General features: G+C 47.0%; 1 protein-coding gene across 4 annotated transcripts in view; it reads left to right on the top strand.

Annotated features, from left to right (window-relative positions):
• thsd4 (thrombospondin type 1 domain containing 4) overlaps positions 1-25,413 on the top strand; it is a 558,240-nt gene that overhangs the window by 70,431 nt on the left and 462,396 nt on the right. For all 4 annotated transcript variants that reach the window (XM_033021503.1, XM_033021512.1, XM_033021494.1 and 1 more), the window contains exon 4: positions 7,313-7,385. In XM_033021503.1, the coding sequence (XP_032877394.1) occupies positions 7,313-7,385 (73 nt within the window). The remainder of the gene's footprint in view (positions 1-7,312; positions 7,386-25,413) is intronic.

Genomic DNA, 25,413 nt, shown 5'->3' with positions numbered 1-25,413 from the left:
CTTTTAGTCTGAGGCTGTGGCCCCTGGTCCTGGACTCTCCCACTAGTGGAAACATCCTCTCCACATCCACTCTTTCAGGCCTTTCATTATTCAGTAAGTTTCAATGAGACCCCTCCCCCTCATCCTCATCCTTCTAAATTCCTGTGAGTGAAGGCCTAGAGCCAACAAACGCTCATCATACATTAAACCGATCATCCCCAGGATCATTCTCGTAAATCTCCTCCGGGCCCTTCCAATGCTAACATATCCCTCCTTAGATATGGCCCCAATCTGCTCACAATACTCCAAATGCAGTCTGACCATGGGCTTTGCTGGACTTTATCTTGCACTAAACGTTATACCCTTTATCCTGTATGCGGACGGATTTTTGCTGATTGGATAGGGTGCAATAGAAAACTTTTCACTGTACCTCGGTACATGTGACAGTAATAAGCTAAACTAAACTAATCTTAGCAAGATGAATGCTAACATTGCATTTGCCTTCTTTACCACTGATTCAGCCTGCAAATGAACCTTTTGGGAATCCTCAACCAACACTCTCGAGTCCCTTCTGACCAATTTCTGAATTCTCTCCCCATTTAGAAAATAGTCTATGCCTTTATTCCTACTACCATAGTGCATGACTGCACACCTTGCTATGTTGCATTCCATCTGCACTTCTTTGCCCACTCTCCCAACCTGTCCAAGTCATTCTGCAGACTCCCTGCTTCCTCTACACTATCTACACCAATGCAGACTGCACGCACAAAACATTTTCATTATTTCCCAAGGCAATTCCTTGGAAAGATAAGACTTTAGACGTTAGAGATACAGCATGGTAACGAGTCCATTGACCTACCGAGTCTGCACCAACCAGCAACCACCCCATACACTAGCACTAACCTACACCTTAGGTACAATTTACAGACACCAATTAACTTACAAATCTGTATGTCTTTGGAGTGTGGGAGGAAAGCGGAGCAGGGAGAACGTGCAAACTCCATACAGACAGCACTGGTTTGTTCTGGCACTGAAAAGCCCCTGGGACACAAGTGTCCTTGGCATGCTAATTACACGACCGCGTGGTCGCGTTGAGGCACGATGGACCCGCGAAGGTCGCTCGCGATTTCATGCACCCGCACAGCCGTCTGGAGCGCGTGACGTCATTTGTAGATGGACACAAAATGCTGGAGTAACTCAGCGGGACCGGCAGCATCTCTGGAGAGAAGGAATGGGTGATGTTTCGGGTCGAGACTCTTCTTCAGTCTAAAAGAAGGGTCTTGACCCGAAACGTCACCCATTGCTTTATCCAGAGATGATGCCGGTCCCGCTGAGTTACGATGCCCGTGCGCCTCAACACGACGACGAGGTCGCGTAATTTGCGTGCCAAGGACACGTAAGTGGGACAGGCCCTTAAGGCAGCAACTCAACTGCTGCACCACTGTGCTATCCTATGTTGCAAATTAAAATTATTTAATTCAAATCACCAATGTTCCCAGCATTTATTCGGTTATTTATCAGTCTCTGTATCTGCATCTTGTTGTAAATCATGGCAATTGTCATGGCAGATTTATAGGATCGCCAATTAATCTGTGGTTAATGAACCACTAGTTCTCTGTCCAATTCTACTTAACCTTGCAATGCCCTTCCACATTGCTGGCAAGTTCCAGGGCTATTCTCGAGTGTTACCAAAGCTAACCAGACAGTGTCTGCTAAATCCTTGTAAATCCCTTGCTCTTCATTGCCAAAACACAATATACTATTTCTCAAACTAATATCCACTATCTTTGTTTTTGTCTTTTTTAAATGGTGGGGTTTAAGTAATGATAAAGCAATTTAAATTTATAATGAACATATAATAAAAGTAAAAGTTTCATTGAATTCACAGGATATTGAATGAGAAGTTTAGAGTACCAATATAAAGGATGAGGTTTCTGACTACTTAGAAATTCATGATAAAATAGGCTGAAGTCAGCATGGTTTTGTGAAGGGGAAATCTTAAAGGGCCTGTCCCACTTAGGCGATTTTTAGGTGACTGCCAGCGATTGTCGTAGTTGTAGCAGGCCGCCGAAAAACCGGTGACTGGACCCCCCTATGACAATGTCTGTGACAATGTCTACGACAAGCTCCAACAACCTGCCACCTAGTCGACGTCAAGCTATGGCAAGCTACTGCCAAATGGCGACCCATTCGGACGTCCACCTACGACCACACCTACGACAACCTACAGCCACACAGGCAAAAAACCTACAACAACCGGTCAACCTACTGAAGCCAACTGAAGACAATTCAGTCGCCGGTACCTGTCACTGGTTGACGTAGGTAGTCGCCAATGGAATTCACCGCGGTCAGCACCGGCGTTAACCTACGTCACCTGGCGACAACCTACGTCATCCTGGCGACCGACTGCCACCGCACCTACGTCACGAGAATACAAGCTACGATCCATGGGATCAAAACAAATTTCAACATGTTGTAAAATTAGCGGAGACCAGAATGGCAATAGACAATAGGTGCAGGAGCAGGCCATTCGGCCCTTTGAACCAGCACCGTCATTCAATGTGATCATGGCTGATCATGCCAATCAGTACCCCATATGCCCCGATTCTGCTATCTTTAAGAGCACTTTCTAGCTCTCTCTTGAAAGTATCCAGAAAACCGGCCTCCACCGCCCTCTGAGGCAGTGAATTCCACAGACTCACAACTCTATGTGTGAAAAAGTGTTTCCTCGTCTCTGTTCTAAATGGCTTACCCATTATTCTTAAACTGTGGCCCCTGGTTCTGGACTCCCCCAACATCTGGAACATGTTTCCTGCTTCTAGTGTGTCCAAACCCTTAATAATCTTATATGTTTCAATAAGATCCTCTCATCCTTCTAAACTCCAGAGTATACAAGCCCAGCCGCTCCATTCTCTCAGCATATGACGTTACGACTTGTTGCGAAACCGAGGAAACTAGTCACTGTAAATAGCTCGTTCTATGCTCCCCCCCTCAGTCAAGTTTCAGTCAATAAAATACTGAATCAAGCACTTGAACAACTAAACTTTATTTTGGATAACATAACACAAGTTCCCTTCTACGTAACCACCGCGGGTTCAATCCTTGTATCTGCTTGGCCAAGCCCTTCTAGCCTTGTGCAAGCAGAGACACTCCAAAAGGTCGTGCAGTCCCAAGCGTTCTTCCAGAAGATCGACATCGGACATCGTGGGAGCTACTTTTTATAGGTCCCCGATCCTCGAGGGGCCGAACCACATGGGGGTGGTCTCTATACAGTCCAATAACAAATATCGATTAACACAGTACATGTTAGACAGTTCCCTAACCCAATAACACAGTAACTAATACAATGTATCTGACGAAGCTTCTAGATGGAAGTTAACAGAGATGAATTATGCAACATGTGCCCTGGGGTTCAGACAACCCAGACAAAGCTCAACATCTTAACCAATCAACAACTGTCCAAATAAGGCTTCGCAACATTACTTACACTATGTATATCTGGTTTGCATTGACCCAATCAGTTTCATGTAATTTACACATTGTAAGAAACTGCAGATGTCCCATTCTTTCCCTGCAGCTCTTATCCTGGCCACAGACAAACAGGCACCATTCAGCAGCTTGCCTCAGTTCTGCAAAAGGCACATTTAACTTGACCAAAATGGCCTAGCAGCACAGGCCCGTACAAAGCTTTTCAAAAAGGGGGGGTGGCATGACAGGATTCCAAAAAATTTATGTGAAATAATGTGCACGCAGTGCACATCACAAGCGGGAAGCTCTGGGGTTTTAGATGCTCTCTAGTGCATTCTGAGCCTTATTTTGGAGCATTTTTGCACCAAATTTATGACCAATGTTTCAGAAATAATTTTGGTTGAGTCAAGAGTAATGAGTGGGTGGAATGGGATGATTGGGATCATTGTTGTATACATTTTTTTTAAATCAAGAATTGTTGTCCTTGTTTTAATAATCAAGTTGTACTGTTGTAAAATGTTATGTAAAATGTTATAAAGGAGCATGCAAAAACTGCAAATAAAATACTGTAAGATTTTGCAGTAAAGAAAACCTTTTTTGAGAAAATGTTTTGTGTGTTGATTTGATTGCCTATTACTGTTAGACTGCGTTAGTGCGTGCAGTGCACCTTTAATGGTCCTCCTGACCTAACAACTTCACATCACATCAACTTCAACATGAAATAGTTCAATTTTCCAAGAATGTAACTGTGCAAACCTACTCACCACTTTGTCCAAGTCATGGGCAAAGTCATATTGAATGTGCATTAAGCCGAGTGCAGACAGCCTGTCATTGCTCATGAATGTCCTGGCGTAGTGATGCAGGTGTCGAACACTTGTGGCACACCTTTATTGCCATTTAGCCATAAATCATGTTTTCCAGTTCCATTTTCCAAGAATGTAACTGTGCAAACCTAGTCACGACTTTGTCCAAGTTATAGGCAAAGTCATATTGAATGTGCATTAAGCCGAGTGCAGACAGCCTGTCATTGCTCATGAATGTCCTGGCGTAGTGATGCAGGTGTCGAACACTTGTGGCACACCTATATTGCCATTTAGCCATAAATCATGTTTTCCAGTTCCATTTTCCAAGAATGTAACTGTGCAAACCTAGTCACGACTTTGTCCAAGTTATAGGCAAAGTCATACTGAATGTGGATAAAGGCAATTGCAGACAGCCTGTCATTGCTCATGGAAGTCCTGGTCTTTCCTTCTTTGCGGATGTGAAAATGTATTTGTTCTCGTTGGCTGGATCAAAGTAAGATGCCGAGCGAGATCGCGCCCACTGCAAGCATGCCGCCTGAGGCGAGCATCTCTCTGCCGCTCAGGCTCATGTCCAAGGGTCCCGGCTACCTCCACAGTCAAATGGAGGGGGACAGGCAGGGTCGGCAGAGTGCCGTGGAGAGACTGACTGCCGACAAGGCCAAGCACTTGAAGAGCCAGACGGCGAGGGGGTGCAAAGTGGAGCCCAATGGTTTGGGCAGCTCTGCATCCGAGGAAGGCAGCGGCAGCGGGGCCAGCAGCAGCAAGAAGACTTACCTGGCCTCCGGCAGCCCCAAGCAGAGCGGGCAGCTGGGGCTCCCGCCAGACATTGTGCGTCGCTCCAGCTCCAAGAGGCAGCTCAGGCCTGACTCGCTGGTCCGGCAGAAGTGCGAGTTTGTGCGAGGAGCGGCGGCCACCAGCAGCACCCGCAGTTTCAAGGGCAGTGGCAGCCTGGTCCTGCGGCTGCTGCCCGGCTTTAGCGGCAGGGGCGACAAGCAGCAGGGGCTGGCAACGGGGGCAGCAACGTTGGAAGGGGGAGAATTAGCAGAGGGTACAGAGGCTGCAGCACCCCAGGGTGCACAAGTAACCACGCCAGCAACACCAAGAGAAGCAGCATCAGGTCGCCCCAGGTTGGTGAAGGCGGATTATAGCGCTCGCACTCCCACCTCAGCTGCCGCTTCTCCAGAGCCTGCTCGGGCTTAGACAGTTTCTTTGAGCACAGCAGACTCGAGCCTGAGGTGATAGAGAACCTGGACATGGAGAAGTTTTTCCCGCCGACGCCGCCTTCGAAAGTCTTTCCCTCAGGTTTCGCAGCGTGAAAGGTCTATCCCACTTGGGTGACATTTTCAGCGACAGCCTGAAAAGAGGTTGTCGAGTCGTGGTCGGGTCGTGACGCGGCCTGATGCGCGCTGACGCAGGTGGTGACGCGCGCTGACTCCCTGTCACCTCTGGATTTTGGAAGGTTCACAATCCAGGGGTGACATCTGGGTGTCTCATCATGTTGTGCGCCATGTCACACTCTGACGTATGCTGTCCTGCGGGTGACGACCGGTTACGGTTAGGATTGGGGTTAGGGACCACAGATGGCTGTAAAATATTCTTCCTTCAATGCATGGATTTTAAACATTAATATATTAAAATTAATACAATAAAATCAATTGTGCAAATGAAAAGATTTATTTGCAATTTTATTTACAATGTATTGGTCCGCTTCCAGATCCAATCACCATCTCTAACTTTTCACAGGGATGGATTCAGTGAGTGTAGACTGAACTCCCCTCTCCCCTGTACCCCCACTTTACTCCTCCCACCCCAATCCCTCCTTCTCCACTCCCCCCTACCCTTCTCCTCCCCCCTTCTTTCCTTCCCCCCGCTCCACTCTTCTCCCCCTTCTCCACTCCCCAGGGCTCTCATTTAACTTTTTTTCCCTGTAGCCAGCTGGGCAACCTAGGCAGCTGTTTAGGTTGTCAAATGACAGTTTACGTGGTAATTTAAGACGGTTTGCATGACGCGTGTTCTGACGAAGTGCGTGGTTACCAGTCGGAATTATGCTCAATGAAGCATTCACATATTATTCACAAACTAAACATATTCACCAATCAAGACATGATATATACCACAATGACATGCAGCAAAATTATAATACAATATCTCAACTCTTTGTACACATTGCAATAAATGCAATTGCTATTATTTCTTTCCAATTCCAAACAAAAACACACACACAGAGACAGAGAGAGAGAGAGAGAGAGAGAGAGAGAGAGAGAGAGAGAGAGAGAGAGAAGAGAGAGGAGAGAGAGAGAGAGAGAGAGAGAGAGAGAGAGAGAGAGCAGAGTAGAGCGTAGTCTATATCGCTCTCTCTCTCTCTCTCTCACTCCTCTCTCGCTCTCTCCTCACCTCTCTTTCTCCCTCTCCGATCTCCTCTCTCTCTCTCTCTCTCTCTCCCTCTCTCGCTCTCTCTCTCTCTCTCTCTCTCTCTCTCTCTCTCTCTCTCTCTCTCTCTCTCTCTCTCTCTCTCTCTCCCTCTCTCTCTCTCTCTCTCCCTCTCTCTCCCTCTCTCTGAGAGAGAGAGAGAGAGCATCGGTGGAGGCAATGGACATAATACCATCCCTCAAGGAAGCTCATTTACTCCAGCACTATGCGTTTTGCTGAATGCTTCTACTCATGCATCTTCTAACACACATGATTATCAACTTCCAAGGATGTGCTGCTCATTTTACTGCTTACATTTTATTCCCTTTTATTAAATCAGACATGGAAGGTTTGCTCTAAAATGACCATATTCAAGCCTTGTATATGTATCTTGTATATGTAATAAACCTTCCCAACTTAGTCAACCTGTCAAGAGCACTATGTCCTGGCTCCATACAATCACGCAGCACAGAAATAGGTCATAGGGCCAACGGAACCAACCATCATGAACCTATTTACATTCTTCATACACTAATCCCATCTTCTACTGCAGCTTGCTCCTTTATTCCCCTCTGCTCTTTCTCTATTGCCCGTGTCTTGCTGACCAAACCTGACCAAGAAACCTTGACAGTTATTACCCTTTATTCTTACAGGTTGATCGTAACTGGAACCATTTTCAGTTTACGGAGTGATGCTGGGATTGTTTCTGGAAATACGAACAGATTGGTGAGTTTCTTCAGCCAGCATTAACTTTGCGACTATTGTAACAGTTGTATAGCATTCTTCCTCTGTCAAACCAGTCAAAGTTGCTACGCAAACAAAGTGGTGGCAACTAAGGAGCACATCCTGTAACAGCTAAAGAGAGGCCACAGAATTCATTGACAAGGATTTGGAAGGACATTTGTCGATAGCAGGACATAATGATTAAGAATAATCCATAGCTGGAAGAACTCAAGGATATGATACAGTGTTTGGACTGATATTGGAACAATAGAGGTTGCAATCTAAACTGGAGCAAATCATCGATTGGTTGGAGTTGGTGTTGTTTAAATTCTACCTTGGCTCTGGGGAATTTATATCCAGGTGATTATTAAAAATCAGGGGTAGACAAAAATGCTGGAGAAACTCAGCGGGTGAGGCAGCATCTATGGAGAACGATCAGGGTGCACATTTATTTATCCCAATCTCATGACAAAGCATTTAGTTCGATAACAATCTTTAATAGAGAGAGGTGTGTCATCCTTGCCCATCGTGCCCATTTGTGATGCAGTTGGGAAAGGGTAGAACTCCTGGCTTTGCTGGTGATATCCATATGCTGGTAATACAGAAAGCTAAGGTGGGACAAAGGTGAAGACAAGCATTCGACTGTTGCTCTAATGGTTTTAGTGGTTACAGGTAAGGATTCTAGGGGATCTGGAGTGTGGAAACTACAGGGGTTCTGAATAAGAGTTGAAGTAGAGGTGGAAAGGTAGTTGAGGATAACATTCAATGCTAATTGCTGTATGTGAGGTATTTATGAAGGTCTGATCTATACAATAGAAACAGTCATTTCAGAATACACTGTTGAGTAAATCACTCTTTGCTTCATTTTAGACAAAAGGAACTGCTGATATTGGTTTACATAAAAAGACACCAAGTGCTGGAGTAACTCAGCAGGTCAAGCAGCATCTCCGAAGAACATGACTAAGTGACAGTCTGAAGAAGGGACCTGACCCAAAACGTCACCTACCCATGTTCCCTAGAGATGATGCCTGACCTGCTGAGTTACTACAGCACTTGGTGTCTTTAATAATCATTTTATGTAGCTGGGGCAGAGGGGGGCGCAGAGGGGGGTGGCGGGGGGGCGGGGCAAAGTGGGGGGGTGCGGCAGAGGGGGGGGGGGGGCAGAGTTGGGGGTAGAGAGGGAGGGGGGTATGGAGAGTGGGAGTGAGGGTAGATAGGGAGGGGCATCTCCCTTCTCCACCATCTCCCTTCTCCACCCCCCCCATCACCTTTCTCCACCCCCATCTCCCTTCTTCACCCCTCCCCCATCTCCCTTCTCCACCCCTCCCCCATCTCCCTTCTCCACCCCCCTCCCATCTCCCTCTGCCACCCCACCCCACCCTATCTCCCACCTCCTCATTTCCCTCATCCTCCTCCCCTCACTCCCATTCTTTGCCCCAGGACCTACCCAGGTCGTAGAGCAGTGCCAGGGCCTGGAACTCGGCCTGGTTTTCGTACTCGGCCCGGCCCCAGCTGTCCAGCCGTCAACTCGGCCGCCGCCTGGGCTATAGTGCAGGCTGTTGATTGGTTTATTTCCTACTAACCAATTGTAGTGCTTGTTAGTAGTTGCTCCACCTAATATGCGATACATATTACCAAGAGCTTGTCTACGCCATTCAGTATGAGTAGCAGCTAGGAACGGTAATCCTGCAGACTGATGCTGTAAGTGGGCTTTAATAAACATGTGTTGAGTCTTGATGTGCTTTTGACTCGACTTATTACATGGTGTCAGAGAGTGAGTTTTACCTACTCTGTTCATGTTTATCGGGTTTTGTTTTTTTAATATTTGTTTTATTTGCCAGTTATCTCTATCATGGCAAACTCGCCGTCTTAGTCCTCTGATCATTGACTCTGACATTGCTGAACGCTGGCGCCTTTTCGAATGCGATTACATTCACTATGTTCGCATCGTTCATCGCAATGAACCTCCAGATGTATGTGCTTCTGTATTACTCAACCTGGCTGGCCCAGAGGCAATGAAACATGTGGACAGTTTCACATTTGAGCCTGCTGTTTTAGATGCGAATGGACAGGTCCAGGTGCCGGCAGAGACGATTGATGACCCTGCTGTCTTACTTGCAAAGTTCAGACAGTTGTATGACCTCCCCTCGAACTACATTATCGAACGTACCAAGTTTTATGCTCGTATATGCAACAGATTGATGAGCCGATAGAATGTTTTATTAGCGGTTTAAAACACATGGCTGCACGCTGCCATTTTCGTGATTTGTGCGACGAACTCATCCGTGACAAGATTGTTGGAGGTATGCTTAATAACAAGTTAAGAGATGAACTGCTCCGTAACACTGATCTGACCCTTAATCAAGCTGAGCACGCCTGTCGGATTGCTGAGATAACATCTTCTCACACTAAGTCTGTGATTTCTGGCCAGCATTCGCAGTATAGTGTCAATCTTTCAGATACCTCCTGTCCCCGGCATGGCAGCAGAGAGGGTTTGCTGCTTGGTCTTAATTGCAACTATTTTTATGCTACGGGTCGAGAATTGTGTATTGCTTATGGCAAAACCTGTAATTTCTGTTAGAAATCCAACCACTTTGCAAGATGTTGCCGTTCCCGTGCGACTCAATCCGGGACTAGGACAAGGCCGGGTTTGCACCTGTTACAACATGAGCTGGCTGATAACTTGCCATCCTCCGCTCAGCTCTCTGAAAGTACAGATAACAGTTCAGCCATCCACTCTCTCCTCCCTTCCTCTAACGAGCAACTTGACCGTGAGGTAACCATGTTTGTGAATAACAGGCCTGTGATTGCGCAGGTTGATACGGGCGTGAAATGCAACGTCATCTCGTTATCTGAATTTTTTTTAATTCGTAATGTTGAACATATTGAAAAGGCTTCGGGCCTATGGGGGAGATTTTCTACACCCGCTTGGACAGACTAATTTAAAATGCACCATAGACTCGCACCCTCATACCCTAAAGTTTTATATCATCAAGGGGGATTCTGAGACTCTGCTCGGTATCAATGCATGCCACGATCTAGGCCTAGTATACTTTGGCCGCGCTGTCCATCAACTCTTTCTCGCTGAGGGCCCCACTCAGCAAATACTCTCTCAATACAGAGAACTATTTAATGACGAGCTTGGCAAGTTGCCCCTCATTACCACATTGGCGTTGATCCCAACATCACTCCTGTGGTTCGAGCACCACATAGTGTTCCGCATTCCATGCGTGACAGAGTACACAATGAACTCAAGCGGATGGTCTCCATCGGTGTCATTTCTGAAGTTACTGACCCATCTGACTGGGTTTCCACCATGGTGGTAGCAACGAAAAATAAACCAAGGAGGAGATCTGTATCTGCATAAACCCCGGAGATCTCAACGCTGCGATCAAACGCCAGCACTACCCTATGCAAACAGTAGAGGAAGTTGCTGCTCAAATAGGCAACGCATTAGTGTTCTCCGTTCTGGATGCCAAAAGCTCATTTTGGCAGATTCCTCTGGGGACCCAGACTCGTCCAATCATACTACGTTTGGCACCTCTTTCGGCCGCTTCAAATTCCTGAGAATGCCTTTTGGCATCAACTCTGCCAGCGAAGTTCGAGTCTAGGAAGTTACCAACGTCGGACATGTCTTCACAAGTGATGGTCTCAGACCAGACCCATCAAAAACTGCAGCTATCAACGAAATGCCGCTTACTACTGATGTTGCGAGTCTACAAAGGTTCCTTGGAATGGTCACCTACCTGGGGAAATTTATTCTCAACCTCAGCGACATATCTGCCCCCCCCCCCCTGCGGGAACTGACACACAAAGACGCTGCATGGTCTTGGTTTTCGCCTGCATAAAATTCAAGGACTTTATGTTTGGAAAGTCTGTGACTATAGAAACAGACCACCAGCCGCTGGTCACTATTTTGAATAAACCCATTCACACTGCTCCAGCCCCACCTACAACGGATGCAGTGGTTTGATTTCAACATTGTCTATAAAAAAGGCAAGGACGTGCACATAGCTGACATGCTAGCAAGGGCCCCAGGAGAAACCAGCGAACAACAACTCTCTGAACAGGACCAGTTCTCAGTAATGAAGGTATCGTATGTTCCTACTGATTGCTTAAGCAGCCAGGCAGAGCACACGGCTGTTGACGAGGAATTACAATTGCTGTACACAGTCATCCAGCATGGTTGGCCGGATAACCAACACAACACCCCGCTTGCAATTCGCCCTTACTTCCTGGTTCCCGACGAACTGGTGTTACAGGACGGGTTTATAGTCAAGGGCCACAAGGCAGTTGTCCCAGCTGTCCTCCGGGACAAGTACTTCGACACCGTCCACAGGGGCCACCCCGGCGTGGAGGCAACCGTACAACGGGCACAAAGTATGTTCTACTGGCCTAGTATGACCAAGTACATACATGACAAAACTGAAGTCTGCACTGTCTGCAAAAGCCTGACGCCACATCAGCAGAAGCAGCCACTTACTTCCGCACCCGGTCCCTCCTCTACTGTGGTCCACGTTATCCGCCGATATATTCAAATGGCATGGGAAACACTATCTGGTTCTTGTCGTGGGATAAGATCATGGGAGACCCCTTCCATCCCTGCAACGGACTGTTCCAGCTGCTACGGTCAGGCAAACGCCTCCGTTGCCATGCTGTGAGAACGGAGAGGTTGAGATTCTTCCCAGAGGCCATTAGAACTGTAAACTCCTACCTCACCAGGGACTAACTTTACTGTACCATTCTACTGGGGTTTTTTTCTAATTGCTCTTTTTTTCCTTTTTCCTTCCTCCCATAATATGTAATATGTAAAAGAATATGTGATTCTGTTCCATTCTGTTTGTAGTTTGTTGTTTGTTTGTTTTTTGCACAAGGTCCGCGAGCATTGCCACTTTTCATTTCACTGCACATCTCGTATGTGTATGTGACGAATAAACTTGACTTGACTTGACTTGTCGACTCTTATTCGGGTGGTTTGACATCGATCTACTCCAAACCATTACATCTGAAGTGGTTATCGAGGTTGCCATTTCCCCGTGCACAGCTCCCCTGCACGTCAGTTCACCAGCCAGCTTTTCAAAAACTTGGCAAAATGATATGACTTTCGACATATTACCAGCAGCCCTGAGTTTCCACAGTCCAACAGACTCACCGAATAAGCCGTCCGAAGTGCAAAACAACTAATGGAGCGTTCATACCTTGCAAAATCGGACGTCTACCTAGACCTACTCAATTGAATGAACATTGCAAGGGATCCCATACTGGGTTCCCCAGCCCAGCGACTGATGTCTCGCCAAACCTGTGCTCCTCTGCCTGTGTCCCAGCAGCTTTTGCAGCCACAAATTCGTTCTCCGTCTGCGGTCCAGTAACAACTACCATTCAAACGCGATACACAAAAATGTTTTTTCGACAAATCCAGTAAGCCACTCAAACCTCTCGCCAGTGGACAGGTGGTTCACCTCCAGACCAACAAGGGCTGGGCCGTCTGGGTTTCTATGTATCTACATCCACAGCCCTGCCGAAGAACTGCGCTCCTACCTGGTTGAAGTGGACGGAGCCATTTACAGACGCAGCCATCAACATCTCCTTCCAGTGAAGGAACCGCGTCCTGCGACTCCACATACAGATGTTTCGCGTTTCGTATACGCTCCCACTACCAGTCCTGCTGCTCCACTATCAGAGACCGCTACCCCTGCGGCGTTCAATGCCTAGCTCACCTATTTCACCCCCTCCCCGCTAACTTCCCCAGTGAAAGGAGGAGAAGCGGATTCGTACCGCACACATGCCGGTCGGATTAGCAGACTACCCATTAGATACGGTGATTTTGTGTAACTATCTAAACTTCCCCATATGCGTTATTAGGGTTCCGGTTCCTATATTGCTTAGCCACCATGTTCCCACGTATCTATGCTTTATTTTGTTTCTACAAGGAAAGATGTAGTTTGGTTATTTCCTACAAACCAATTGTAGTACTTGTTAGTAGTTTCTCCGCCTAATATGTGATACATATTACCAAGAGCTTGCCTTCGCCATTCAGTATGAGTTGCTGCTAGGAACTGTAATATCATGCAGACCAATGCTGTAAGTGGACTTTAATAAACATGTGTTGTATCTTGATGTGTGTTTGACTTGACTCATTACACAGGCTATGATTTCATCTCCGGGCTCGTCCCTGACCACGGACCCAGGCTCGTCCTTGGTTCCAGTGGCGGTTTCATTTTCGGCCCCGGTCACGGCCCCATCCCAAACCCCAGGCTCGGCCCTCACTCCAGCACCACCCTACCCGTGGGGCGTCGCGCACGACAGCCGCCGCCACCGCGAGCGCTGGAGTGCCCCTCCCTCCCGGAGTGCATTGTGACGTCACTCGGATTTCTTTTCCAAAATGGGTGAGTTCGGAAATATAGGTGGGAATGCGGCGGGAAGCTGTTTATCGACTCAACGGGAAAAATGTGAGTAGAATGTGTGAAAATGGGATGGCTGTGGCCTAGCGCTTTGGAAGAAAATAGGAATTAAACAGATTGTGCCCAGATGACACACATGCATACATACACACAACCAAGAGAAAAGTTTTAGTAATATAGAAGACTATCAGCACTTCCTTTGATCTGCACAATTCAAAGCAAGGAGTAGACAGACTTTCAACATGTTGGTGCAAATTATAATCTACAAATGGTATTTGCATTGGTTTATTATTGTCACATGTACATATATACGGTGAACATCTTTGCATGCTATCCCATCTTATCATACTGTACAATCAAGCCATACAGGTGGTGCAAAGAGAAAAATCCCAGAATGCAGAATATAAGGTAATAGCGTTATAGCATTAGAGTTATAGACTTGCTAACTATGTCTAATCAGTTTTACAATCATCGATAGAACTGGTTAAGTCTGCTTGGTAACTAAGCAGTCTCAATGGATGCCTAAAACAGGAAAAAGTATGATTTTGTAAAAATAATTAAATGATGTAGATACTTGCTGAATTTAAATATAAGGATCTCCAATGCCAATGAACCATGTAATCTACAACTGCTGTAGTGACCTTGTGGCTGAGGCATATCAGGGATTAATCTAAAAGCCAAATATTGCAAATATTGGAATTTAAAATGAAAGCAAAAAATGATGGAAATATTTATCAGGTCGGGCAGCCTCTGCAGAGAGCTGATGTATCCGGTCAAAGTGACCCGCTGTGTGTTTCTGGCATTTTCTGATTCTCTTTCAAAACTAATATATTTGGGGAAAGCTGTTTCCTTTTGATGTACTTGCATTTAGTTTTAAAGGAAGATTAGCCCATTAGTATCCATGCAGCTACATTACTTACACCAAATATTCAGGTTAGATTGAAAACTTATTGGAAGTTAATCTGGGAGGAAGAGAGGAAGAAATTTGGTGGGGGATGAAGAGAGGAAGTGGAAGTAGAGAGGAATATGCTTTCTATCTTGCATCGATAGAAGTCATTGCAGACATTCAGAATTTCCTCAGACTTTTGAGGAAGTAGCGATGTTGGTGTGCCGCCTTGTTTGTCTCTTCATTGTGGTTGATCCATGAAAGATCCTTGGCAATATTGGTGCAACTTGAAGCTCTCAACCATTTCCACCATTGCTGCTGAATGTACCCTAGCATGCTTCATGAAGTCCATAACTAGCTCTTTTGTATTGCTGACATTGAGGGAGAGTTTGTTGTCCTGTCACCATGTTACTCAGTTCTCTATCTCCTTCCTGTACTCAAGAAACATGTACTGAAGCTGGAGATTGAAGGGACAGGGTTGATAATGAAAGTATACGAAAATGGGGGAGGCTCTCCATGGTCTGAAGGAAACGGACTAAGCAAGATCAAGTTGGACATTAATTTCAAATTCTGATTTTTAACCACAACTAGACTAAGTGGGGCCTGTTGGGTCCCAGTCACACGGGAGGCCTGGTCCCCCAACGCAACCCATTCCCCAACGCAATATTCCACCACTCAGCCGCTCCCCCAACGCAACCCGTTGCCCCAACGCAATATTCCACCACTCACCCATAGGCCCTAACTGCGCAGGCGTGGCTCGTTTCCCCATATCCCCCAGCACTCCCACCCCTCTTCTTCATGTGAGGGAGGGGGAATTGGGATGTGTGGCGGGTGGGAGGGGAGGAGGGGAGGGGTGTGTGTGTGGGCGGGGGGATGTAGGAGGGTGGAGAGGGTTGTGTGGGGGCGGGGGAGGGGGGGTGTGGGGTGGGAGGGGAGGTGTGTAAGTGGGTGCGATTGGTGTGGGAGGGAGGGAGGAAGGAGGGATGTGGCATTTGGCTGTTGTCTCTCCAAGCTCAGGTAACTGATGTATTGATTGTAACCTTTTAGAAAGAACTGCAGATGCTGGAAAAATTGAAGGTAGACAAAAATGCTGGAGAAACTCAGCGGGTGAGGCAGCATCTATGGAGCGAAGGAATAGGTGACGTTTCAGGTCGAGACCCTTCTTCAGACTGATGTTGGGGTGCGGGAAGAAGAAAGGAGGCAGAGACAGTGGGCTGTGGGAGAGCTGGGAAGGGGAGGGGAAGGAGGGAGAAAGCAAGGACTACCTGAAATTGGAGAAGTCAATGTTCATACCGCTGGGGTGTAAACTACCCAAGCAAAATATGAGGTGCTGCTCCTCCAATTTGTGGTGGGACTCATTCTGGCCATGGAGGAGGCCCAGGACAGAAAGGTCAGATACAGAATGGGAGGAGGAGTTGAAGTGCTGAGCCACCGGGAGATCGGGTTCGTTAATGCGAACTGTGCGGAGGTGTTGGGTGAAGCGATCGCCAAGCCTGCGCTTGGTCTCACCGATGAAGAGCAGTTGACACCTAGAGCAGCGGATGCAATAGATGAGGTTGGAGGAGGTGCAGGTGAACCTCTGCCTCACCTGGAAAGACTGCTTGGGACCTGCATAATGAAGACAGCTCCACCACGGATTTCCCGGCAACTGGTGACCCGGCACTTTCTTTAATCCCGACAAAATTATGAGAGTACACTAGAAATCCCCACCAGAAATCCCCCCCCAAAATGTGGCGCCCAGACTGGGTGAGGCCCCAATCTTGACCTCATCTGGTCTTCTGTCCCCATCCGGGTGACCCTGTCAGTGATGGCAGCCTCGCCAACAGTCTGTCTATCTTTTTGTCTTTTTTGTTATTTTTAGTATGTTTTAAAACTTTGTGTTAATGTTCTCTGGTTTGTTTTATGTGGGAGGTTGGGGAGGGGTTCGAAGGAAACTTTTTTTCAATCTCTTACCTTGCAGGAGATGTGATTGTTTTCCGGATCGTATCTCCGGTCACTCTGCGGCCTAACATCGTGTAGCTGGCGGCCTTTCTCGGGACTGACTTTGAGCCCTACCGCGGGGCCGTGGACTTATCATCTGAGCCTGCGATCCCTTGCCTGGGATCGATGCTCCAATGGATTTCAACATCGAGGAGCTCGCAGTCTCGGGTAGGTAGAGACTGATGTCGGGAAGCTCCAAAGTCGCAGGAGAATCGACCAACCCCGACTCTTGTCTGATCGCCCGGAGCGGGCAGCTGAGATCTTCCAGATGCGGGAGCATGATCGCCTGACGCATAGTGCTCGACACCCGGCGATTGCCCCGAACGCGGGAGAACAAAGAAGGGAAGAAGATTGAACCTTTATTGGCTTCCATCACAGTAAGGAATGTGGGGGAGTCACTGTGGTGGATGTCCATGTTAAAATTTTATTTGGATGTCTTGTTGCTCTTTATTGGTTTGACTGTATGGAAAATCAAATTCCTCGTATGTTGCAAATCATACTTGGCTAATAAAGTACTATTATGATTATGATTAGTGGGTGAAATTGACCGCCAACAGCCAGGACTCTAGAACTCCAGCCCGGCCGATACTGGCAGATCCGTTCCCATACCCGACTTCCAAGGCTGACTTTACGGGCCGGCATCTTGGTTTATTAGCTGCCTTGGTAGACCATTCCAGCACCATTAGACTCTTCTCGGAGTCCATGACCTCCGTTGGTCCAGCAAAATGGATAATCCAGAAAGGCTCTGGAGCCAACGGTGCCAGAAAATCAGTGGTGGACCTGCACTAATTGGCCAGATAATCAAAGGAGAATGATGGCCATACAGCACAGAAGCACCCATCATGGTTGAACTGACCAATGTTTGCATAATTGCCCTACCTGACCTTAATCAGCTCGTAATAGTGATCAGAGACAGAATCCAAATGGAATTTATTTTGGTAGACACAAAATGCTGGAGTAACTATGCGGGATAGGCCGCATCTTTGGATAGAAGGAATGGGTGACCTTTCGTGTCGATACCCTTCTTCAGACTTCTTCAGAAAAATTATTTGCCCTGACCAAGGGACACTGGCAAGTTGCGGTGCAGACAAAGGATTGAAACCTAGTGCTTTAAGGGCCTGTCCCACTTGGGCGTCATTTGCGCGTCACGCAGATAGCGTGCGAAGATTTTGTACATTCCAAAATCCTGGGGCGCCGCGCACGACGCTGCCTATGTCACCACGCACCATGCGCGCGTAATGGGCACCATGCGCGCACGTTGTGCATTGTGACGCGTAAATGATGTCGCGTTAATGTCGCGCAAAGGACGCCCAAGTGGGACCGGCCCTTTAATCTACTAAACCATCTGGGAATGTGAGATACTGGAATACAGTTCACACCACATGTCAATTTTGTTTCGCACTCTTAGTAAACTGGCAGCGTAACTCTCGAGCTTGGTTTTGGTCCAGTTCCAGAGTGAACTGGATGAGGTCCAATCCCAGGAGACAATAATCAGGCATTGACGCAATTCAAGCTGAAGTTTATTGTCATATGTACAAGCATGGTGAGCATGGTACAATGACAAATCTTGCTCGCAGCAGCAACACGGGTACATACACTCAATCAAACACACAAAATAACAAATGAGACATAAATTATATGTCAATTATACATACAATACTAAAAGAAAGAAAACTCTGCAAAAAAACAAGACTTTAGAGCAGAAACATAATTAGAAAAGAAAACTATAACTCCACAGTAGTGCAAGACGTGAGTGACAGTATTCTGTTGTCAAGGTAAGACCAGATGTGTGTCGGGTAGTTCAAGTACCAGATAGATATAGGTAAATAGCCAATCCTGAACCTGCAGGTGTGTGACTTCAGGCTTCTGTACTTCTTGTCCCAAAGTGGCAGTGAGAAGACGGACGGCACAGTTGCATAGCTGGTAGACCTGCTGCCCCACAGCGCCAGAGACCCTTTTCCATTCTGACCTCGGGTGCTGTCTGTGTGGAGTTTGCATGTTTCCCTGTTTCCGCCCGGGTTCCTCCCACATCCCATGTGCGGGTTTGTAAGTTAATTTGCCCATGTAAATTTCCCCTGTGTGTAGAGAGTGGATGAGAAGGTGGGACATCATAGAACGAGAGTGAGTGGATGATCGATGGTCACCATGGACATGACTAAAGAACCTTTTCCATGCTGTACCTTTAAACTAAACTAAGAGGGCATGGTGGAGATCCTTGATGAAGGAGGCATTTTATCCCACCAGGTCAATGCCGACTAATTAAAACAATCCCATCAGTCTCATTCCCCTTCTCTTATTTTCCTGTGATCCTGCAATTTATCGACTCATGTCCAGCTCCTCTTTTATTCTTTTGCTATTTGCTTATATTAAAAGGCAATTTACAGTAGCCGTTTAACCTACCAGCATATCATTACAAAGTGGGTAGTGTTAGAGCACCTAGTGGAAGTCCATGTGGACGTGGGAAGAGCATGCAAACGTCACACCGGTGAAGGCCGAGATTAGAATCAAAGTCAAGTCACTGGAACAGTGAGGCAGCACTACTGTGCCGCACCATAAATCAGCCCTGCCCTGCTCTGCCCTGAAGCTCGTTCTTATCTCCCAGAACACCTTGGCATGTACTGATGTTATTTCTGGGTAAGGTGCAGACTTGACTGAAATCCGGTTGCTAGTTCCACTTGCAGGCAGGCTTGGACAGGTGGCTGCAATGTGAGTCCATGGGGGAGTTTCTCCTCAGAGTTTGGCCCTGGTTTGCTGCCAAATCTTCAGGATAATTAATGGTTCCTATTGTAAATACTGACTAACATGCACAGAGGGGCCAAAGGAAACACTCGGCAAATGTTCTGCACGACGGAAACCCCATTCTTAGAAATTCCTGGAAACGGTCATGTTAAATGTAGAGACTAGAAGTTCACAAGTTGCACTATTGGAAGGAAGTCAAGTTTATGCTGCAGATGCTACTGTATTAGATGAAAAGTCAAACTGCTCCCCGACATGCTCTTGTAAAGTAACTGGAATATTAGTTCCTTAATAGCATTACTTTGAAATATGCTGACACTTTTCCATTCATTCTGTGATTAAGATAATTTGCAGTAATATAGAGTGGGATACGTAAGGGACCTCGGGGTCAACTCAATGAGGCCTTCAGAATCTTTAGGCCAGTTAAGTGTTTAATTGGGTACGAGTCACCAAGATGATTCTCTCCAAATCTGTTTCATGAAAAGGTTGAGGATTGATGGTTGGAGAAAAATATTCCACAGGTCAATGAATTACAGGGTTGATCTGGAACCAATTATGCTGTGAATTTGTTATGGACAATATGAATACAAGAGCAAGGAAGTATTATAGCAATTGTATGGAGCTTAGTAATTCTGAGTACAGTATATAGTTTTAGTATCCTTAACAAAGAGGGATGTACTTGCTGTATAGAGCGTGCAGTGAAGATTACAAACTGGTTGGTGGGATGGCGGATTTGCCAAGTGAGAGAAATGGATCATATTCATAAGTTCATAAGGTATAGGAGAAAAATTAGGCCATTCAGACCATCAAGTCTGCCATTCAATCATGGCTGATTTATCTTTTGCTCTCAACCCCATTCTCCTGCCATCTCCCCATAACCTCTGACATCCGTGCCAATCAAGAATCTATCACTCTCTGCCTTAAATTATCCATTGATTTGGCCTCCACAGCCTTCTGTGGCAATGAATTCCACACATTCTCCACCCTCTGTCTAAAGAAATTCCTCCTCATCTCCTTTCTAAAGGTACGTCCGTTTATTCTGAGGCTGTGGCCTCTGTTCCCAGACTCTCCCATTAGTGGAAACATCCACTCTATCCAGGCTGTTCACTATTTGGTCATTTTCAATGAGGTCCTCCCTCATTTTTTTAAAACTCCAGCGAGTACAGTCCAGTGCAGTGCTGTTAAACGCTTATAGACAATAGACAATAGGTGTAGGAGTAGGCCATTCGGCCCTTCGAGCCAGCACCGCCATTCAATGTGATCATGGCAGATCATCCCCAATCAGTACCCCGTTCCTGCCTTCTCCCCATATCCCCTGACTCCGCTATTTTTAAGAGCCCTATCTAGCTCTCTCTTGAAAGCATCCAGAGAACCTGCCTCCAGAGGCAGAGAATTCCACAGACTCACCACTCTCTGTGAGAAAAAGTGTGTCCTCGTCTCCGTTTTAAATGGCTTACTCCTTATTCTTAAACTGTGGCCCCTGGTTCTGGACTCCCACAACATTGGGAACATGTTTCCTGCCTCTAGCGTGTTCAAACCCTTAACAATCTTATATGTTTCAATGAGATCCCCTCTCATCCTTCTAAACTCCAGAGTGTACAAGCCCAGCTGCTCCATTCTCTCAGCATATGACAGTCCCACCATCCCAGGAATTAACCTTATAAACCTACGCAGCACTCCCTCAATAGCAAGAATGTCCTTCCTCAAATTAGGGGACCAAAACTGCACACAATACTCCAGGTGTGGTCTCACTAGGCCTCTGTACAACTGCAGAGGGACCTCTTTGCTCCTATATTCGATTCCTCTTGTTATAAAGGCCAACATACCATTCGCTTTCTTCACAGCCTGCTGTACCTGCATGCTTGCTTTCATAGACTGATGTACAAGGACCCCCAGATCCCGTTGTACTTCCCCTTTTCAACTTGACGCCATTTAGATAGTAATCTGCCTTCCTGTTTTTGCTACCAAAGTGGATAACCTCACATTTATCCGCATTAAACTTCATTTGCCATGCATCTGCCCACTCCCCCCTGTCCAAGTCACCCTGCATTCTGATAGCATCCTCCACACAGTTCACACTGCCACCCAGCTTTGTGTCATCTGCAAATTTGCTAATGTTACTTTGAATCCCTTCATCCAAATCATTGATGTATATTGTAAATAGTTGCGGTCCCAGCACCGAGCCTTGCAGTACCCCACTAGTCACTGCCTGCCATTCTGAAAGGGACCCGTTAATCCCTACTCTTTGTCTCCTGTCAACCACTTCTCTATCCGTGTCAGCACTCTATCCCCAATACCATGTGCCCTAATTTTGCCCACTAATCTCCTATGTGGGACCGTATCAAATGTTTTCTGAAAGTCCAGGTACACTACATCCACTGGCTCTCCCTTGTCCATTTTCCTAGTTACATCTTCAAAAAATTCCAGAAGATTAGTCAAGCATGATTTCCGCTTCGTAAATCGCTTTCCCCTGCTCCTGCCCCTATTTGACAATCCTTTCAAATGAATGATTGATTTCTGTCTGTAGAGAATTGTAGAGTTCAGGAACTGATAGAATCTACCTATCTATAACTATACATAAACTATACATAACTAAAACTCTGATCTGTTGCTCTTCCGGTTTGCGTGGTTTTTCTATGTGCGCAGAAACGGTACGTGATTGCGCTACAATTTTTCGCCAGCTTACTCACCGTTCTGCTGTGCTGCGAGTACAACAAATTTAGTTCAGATTGATGGTATGTTGTAAAATTTATTAAGGTTTAAAAATCGTATAAACCGCGCATGCACAGATTGCTGTCGGTCTCCGCCATGCAGATTGGTCTCCTCTCCTGTAACTCAGGATGGGGCATCGCCAGGACGGCACCATCCTGGCACTATCGCCGCACGGATTGGCTGCATCCGCTGTCAATCGGCTGGAGGTCGCAATGGTGAATGAGTGGTGCTGCTGCCCGAGGAGCTGCGGCCGCACAGTACCTTGTTGGGAGGGTGGAGCCGTGGGCCGAGCCCGGGAACTGGGCCTGGGCTGGAACCAAGGACAAACCTGGGTCCGGGGTCAGGGATGAGCCCAGAGATGAAGTCGGGGCCTGGACTGGAGCCCAGGCGGCAGCTGAGCTGAGGGTTGGAGTCGTGCCCAAGTGTGGGGCCTGGTCAAGGTCCAGTGCCTCGGGGGCCGCCCGGCCACCACTATCCTGCAGCACAGCCTCTGCTTCTTGCTCTGCGGGCAACTCTGGCTCGGCCGCCCCCCACTCTCACCCCGCCCCCGGCACAGCGAGCCCGGGCTCCGTCGAGGTCCAGGTCCGCGAGTGCTTCGGCCACCTACAGCCAGGGCCGGGCCGAGTACGAGAAGCAGGCCGAGTTGCAGGCCTTGGTGCTGCTCTACGGCCTGGGGAGGTACTAGGGCAGGGAATGGGAGCGAGGGGAGGAGGATGAGGGCAAATGGGGGGGGGGGGGGGAGGGAGATGGGTGGGGGAGGGGTGGTCAGAGCCGAGCCCCGCAGCACACCAGCGGCTCCTGCCCGCGGGCGCGGACACCGGGAACGACCCTAACGCACCACACCATTACACGGAGAGAGGGAGCGCCGCAGCCCGGCCCACAGCACGGGGTGGGGTGAGGGAGGGAGAGAGAAAGGGATCAGTGGGAGAGAGGGAGGGAGTGGGGTAGAGGGATGGTGGAGTGCAGGGGGGTAGGGAGGGGGGTAGAAAGGGTCAGGGGCAATGGACAAGGTGGGATAGAGAGGAGGAGTAGAGGGGACAGGGAGGGGTGGATTTGATGGGAGGGGGATAGGTGTGATTGGTGAAATATTGCGTTGGGGGAACGGGTGAGTGGTGGAATATTGCGTTGGGACCAGGCTTCCCATGTGACAGGAACCCAACGGGTACCACTTCATCGAGTAAAACATGAATGTGTGAATCTTGACAATTTAAACTTTAGACTTTAGAGAAGCTGTGTAGAAACAGTCTCATCGGCCCACGGAGTCAGAGCTGACCAGCAATCTCCCCACATACTAGCACTATCTTACACACTAGGGACAATTTACAGGTTTTTTTACCAAAGCCAATTAACCTACAAACCTGTGCTTCTTTGGAGCGTGGGATTAAATTTGTGTTACCAGAGAAATTTGTACAGGGAGACAGCACCCATGTACAGGGAGACAGCACCCGTAGTCAGGATCGAACCCGGGTCTCTGGTGCTGTAAGGCAGCAGCTCTACTGTTACAACACTGTGCTGCACCATATTTACTGTTGTTTGGCAAAGGTACTCCACTGGTGTATGTTAAGAATTGCTATAGGCTGTAGCTTGAAGTAACGAGCTGAAGCAATCTGCTGTTGATCTCACAAACCAGTGTTAATTTTTCTGATTTGCTGGATGATGAGATTTCTCACATTTACTGTTATCATTTCATATCTCTGGCATCTGCAATATGTTCCTTCTGTAATATCAGTTAAAGGTTCAGCTTCTTCCTTGCTTGCATCCTCCAGAACTTTATCTTCAAGGTTTCAAGGTCAGTTTATTGTCACATGTACCAGTTAAAGTACAGTGACATTTGAGTTACCATACAGCCACACTAAGTGAAAGGCAATAAGACAAACAACCACATAAAAAAAAGTTAGCATAAACATCCACCTCAGTGGATTCCACATTCCTCACTGATGGAAGGCAAGAAAGTTCAATCTTCTTCCTCTTTGTTCTCCCGCGGTTGGGGCCGTCAAACCATCCGCAGTCGGAGCGATCAAAGTCCCCGCAGCCGACGATCGAAGCCCCCCCCCCCCCCCCCCCCCCCCCCCGTCGGGGTGATCGAAACTCCCACGTTGGGGCAGTTAAAACTCTCTCCGTGGCATGGAGCTCCCGAATCGGCCCCTTCTTACCAGAGACAGCGGGCAAAATTGCTTGAATGAAAAAGTTGCCCCTCAGGTTCTTTTTAAACATTTCCACTGTCACCTTATGCCTCTGTTCTCTGGTTCTTGATTCTCCTACCCGGGATAAAAGATTCGAGCAAAATTTTGAAAAGCTGGAAAAATGAAATAAAAACAGAAAATTCTGAAAATACTCAGCCGGTCAGCAAGCAAGTTCTCGAGAGAAAGCCCAATTTTTTTTCAAGTCGATAACCTCCCAACAGAATGGTGTGGGCAACTTCTGCTGAAGTGCTAGAAATGTTCTGGATAAATAGTGCCTCTTTTAAAACGGTCTCTTCTCCTTTGCCAGCGATTTGTATTTAACTATAAAACACATTGTAAACAATCTTTTTATTTTGTAGAAGATATGCAATTATTTTCCTTTAACCATGGAATAAGGATGTCCATTGTCATTTATATGAGAACATAAAGCAACTAGTTTTATAAGTAGGGCTACAGCATGCAAAAGACAAAAATATATATTAATAGCAACTTTCATTATACAACTTTTAATGAAGTAAAATGTTCTAGGCAGGTACTAGAGGGGTTATTGGTCAGATTTGGACATCAAGCCACTTAATGAGCTGTAAGAGTGGGGAGCAGATGTTGATCAAAGTGGAGGTTATTATAACAGCAGAGAGAAAGAGAATGAGTGGTTTATGGAAAGAATTCCAGAGTTTAGGATGTGGACAATTGAACGCAATCTTGCCAAGGGAACTTGGCTGAAGCAGAAGGTTGTGTCGCTGAATAGGAGGTTGGAAAATATTGCAAGGGCGAGGAAATGGAAGATTTAAAGAGAGGAATGGAAGTAATCCTGAATAAGGAACCAAACTGGGTTTGGAGTTCTGGTGGAACTTGGCATGAGTTAATCCTGTACAGATCACTGGTTAAATCACCCTTTGAATATCTTATGTGTCAGATGCTGGTTTAAACCGAAGATGGACACAAAATGCCGGAGTGACTCAGAGGGTCAGGCAGCATCTCTGGAGAGAAGGAATGGGTGATGTTTAGGGTCGAGATATCTTTTCTGGTTTTGACCATTCTTATTTCTGCAAAGATTTCAAACTCAGTTGATGTTTGCTAAAATAACTTCAACAATACAAAGCGTTGGACTTTGAGGTGGGGCCAAAGAAACT

The sequence above is a fragment of the Amblyraja radiata genome, chromosome 1, assembly GCF_010909765.2.
Source record: "Amblyraja radiata isolate CabotCenter1 chromosome 1, sAmbRad1.1.pri, whole genome shotgun sequence".
Lineage (NCBI taxonomy): Eukaryota > Metazoa > Chordata > Chondrichthyes > Rajiformes > Rajidae > Amblyraja > Amblyraja radiata.
This window is presented reverse-complemented; position numbering and strand designations above follow the sequence as displayed.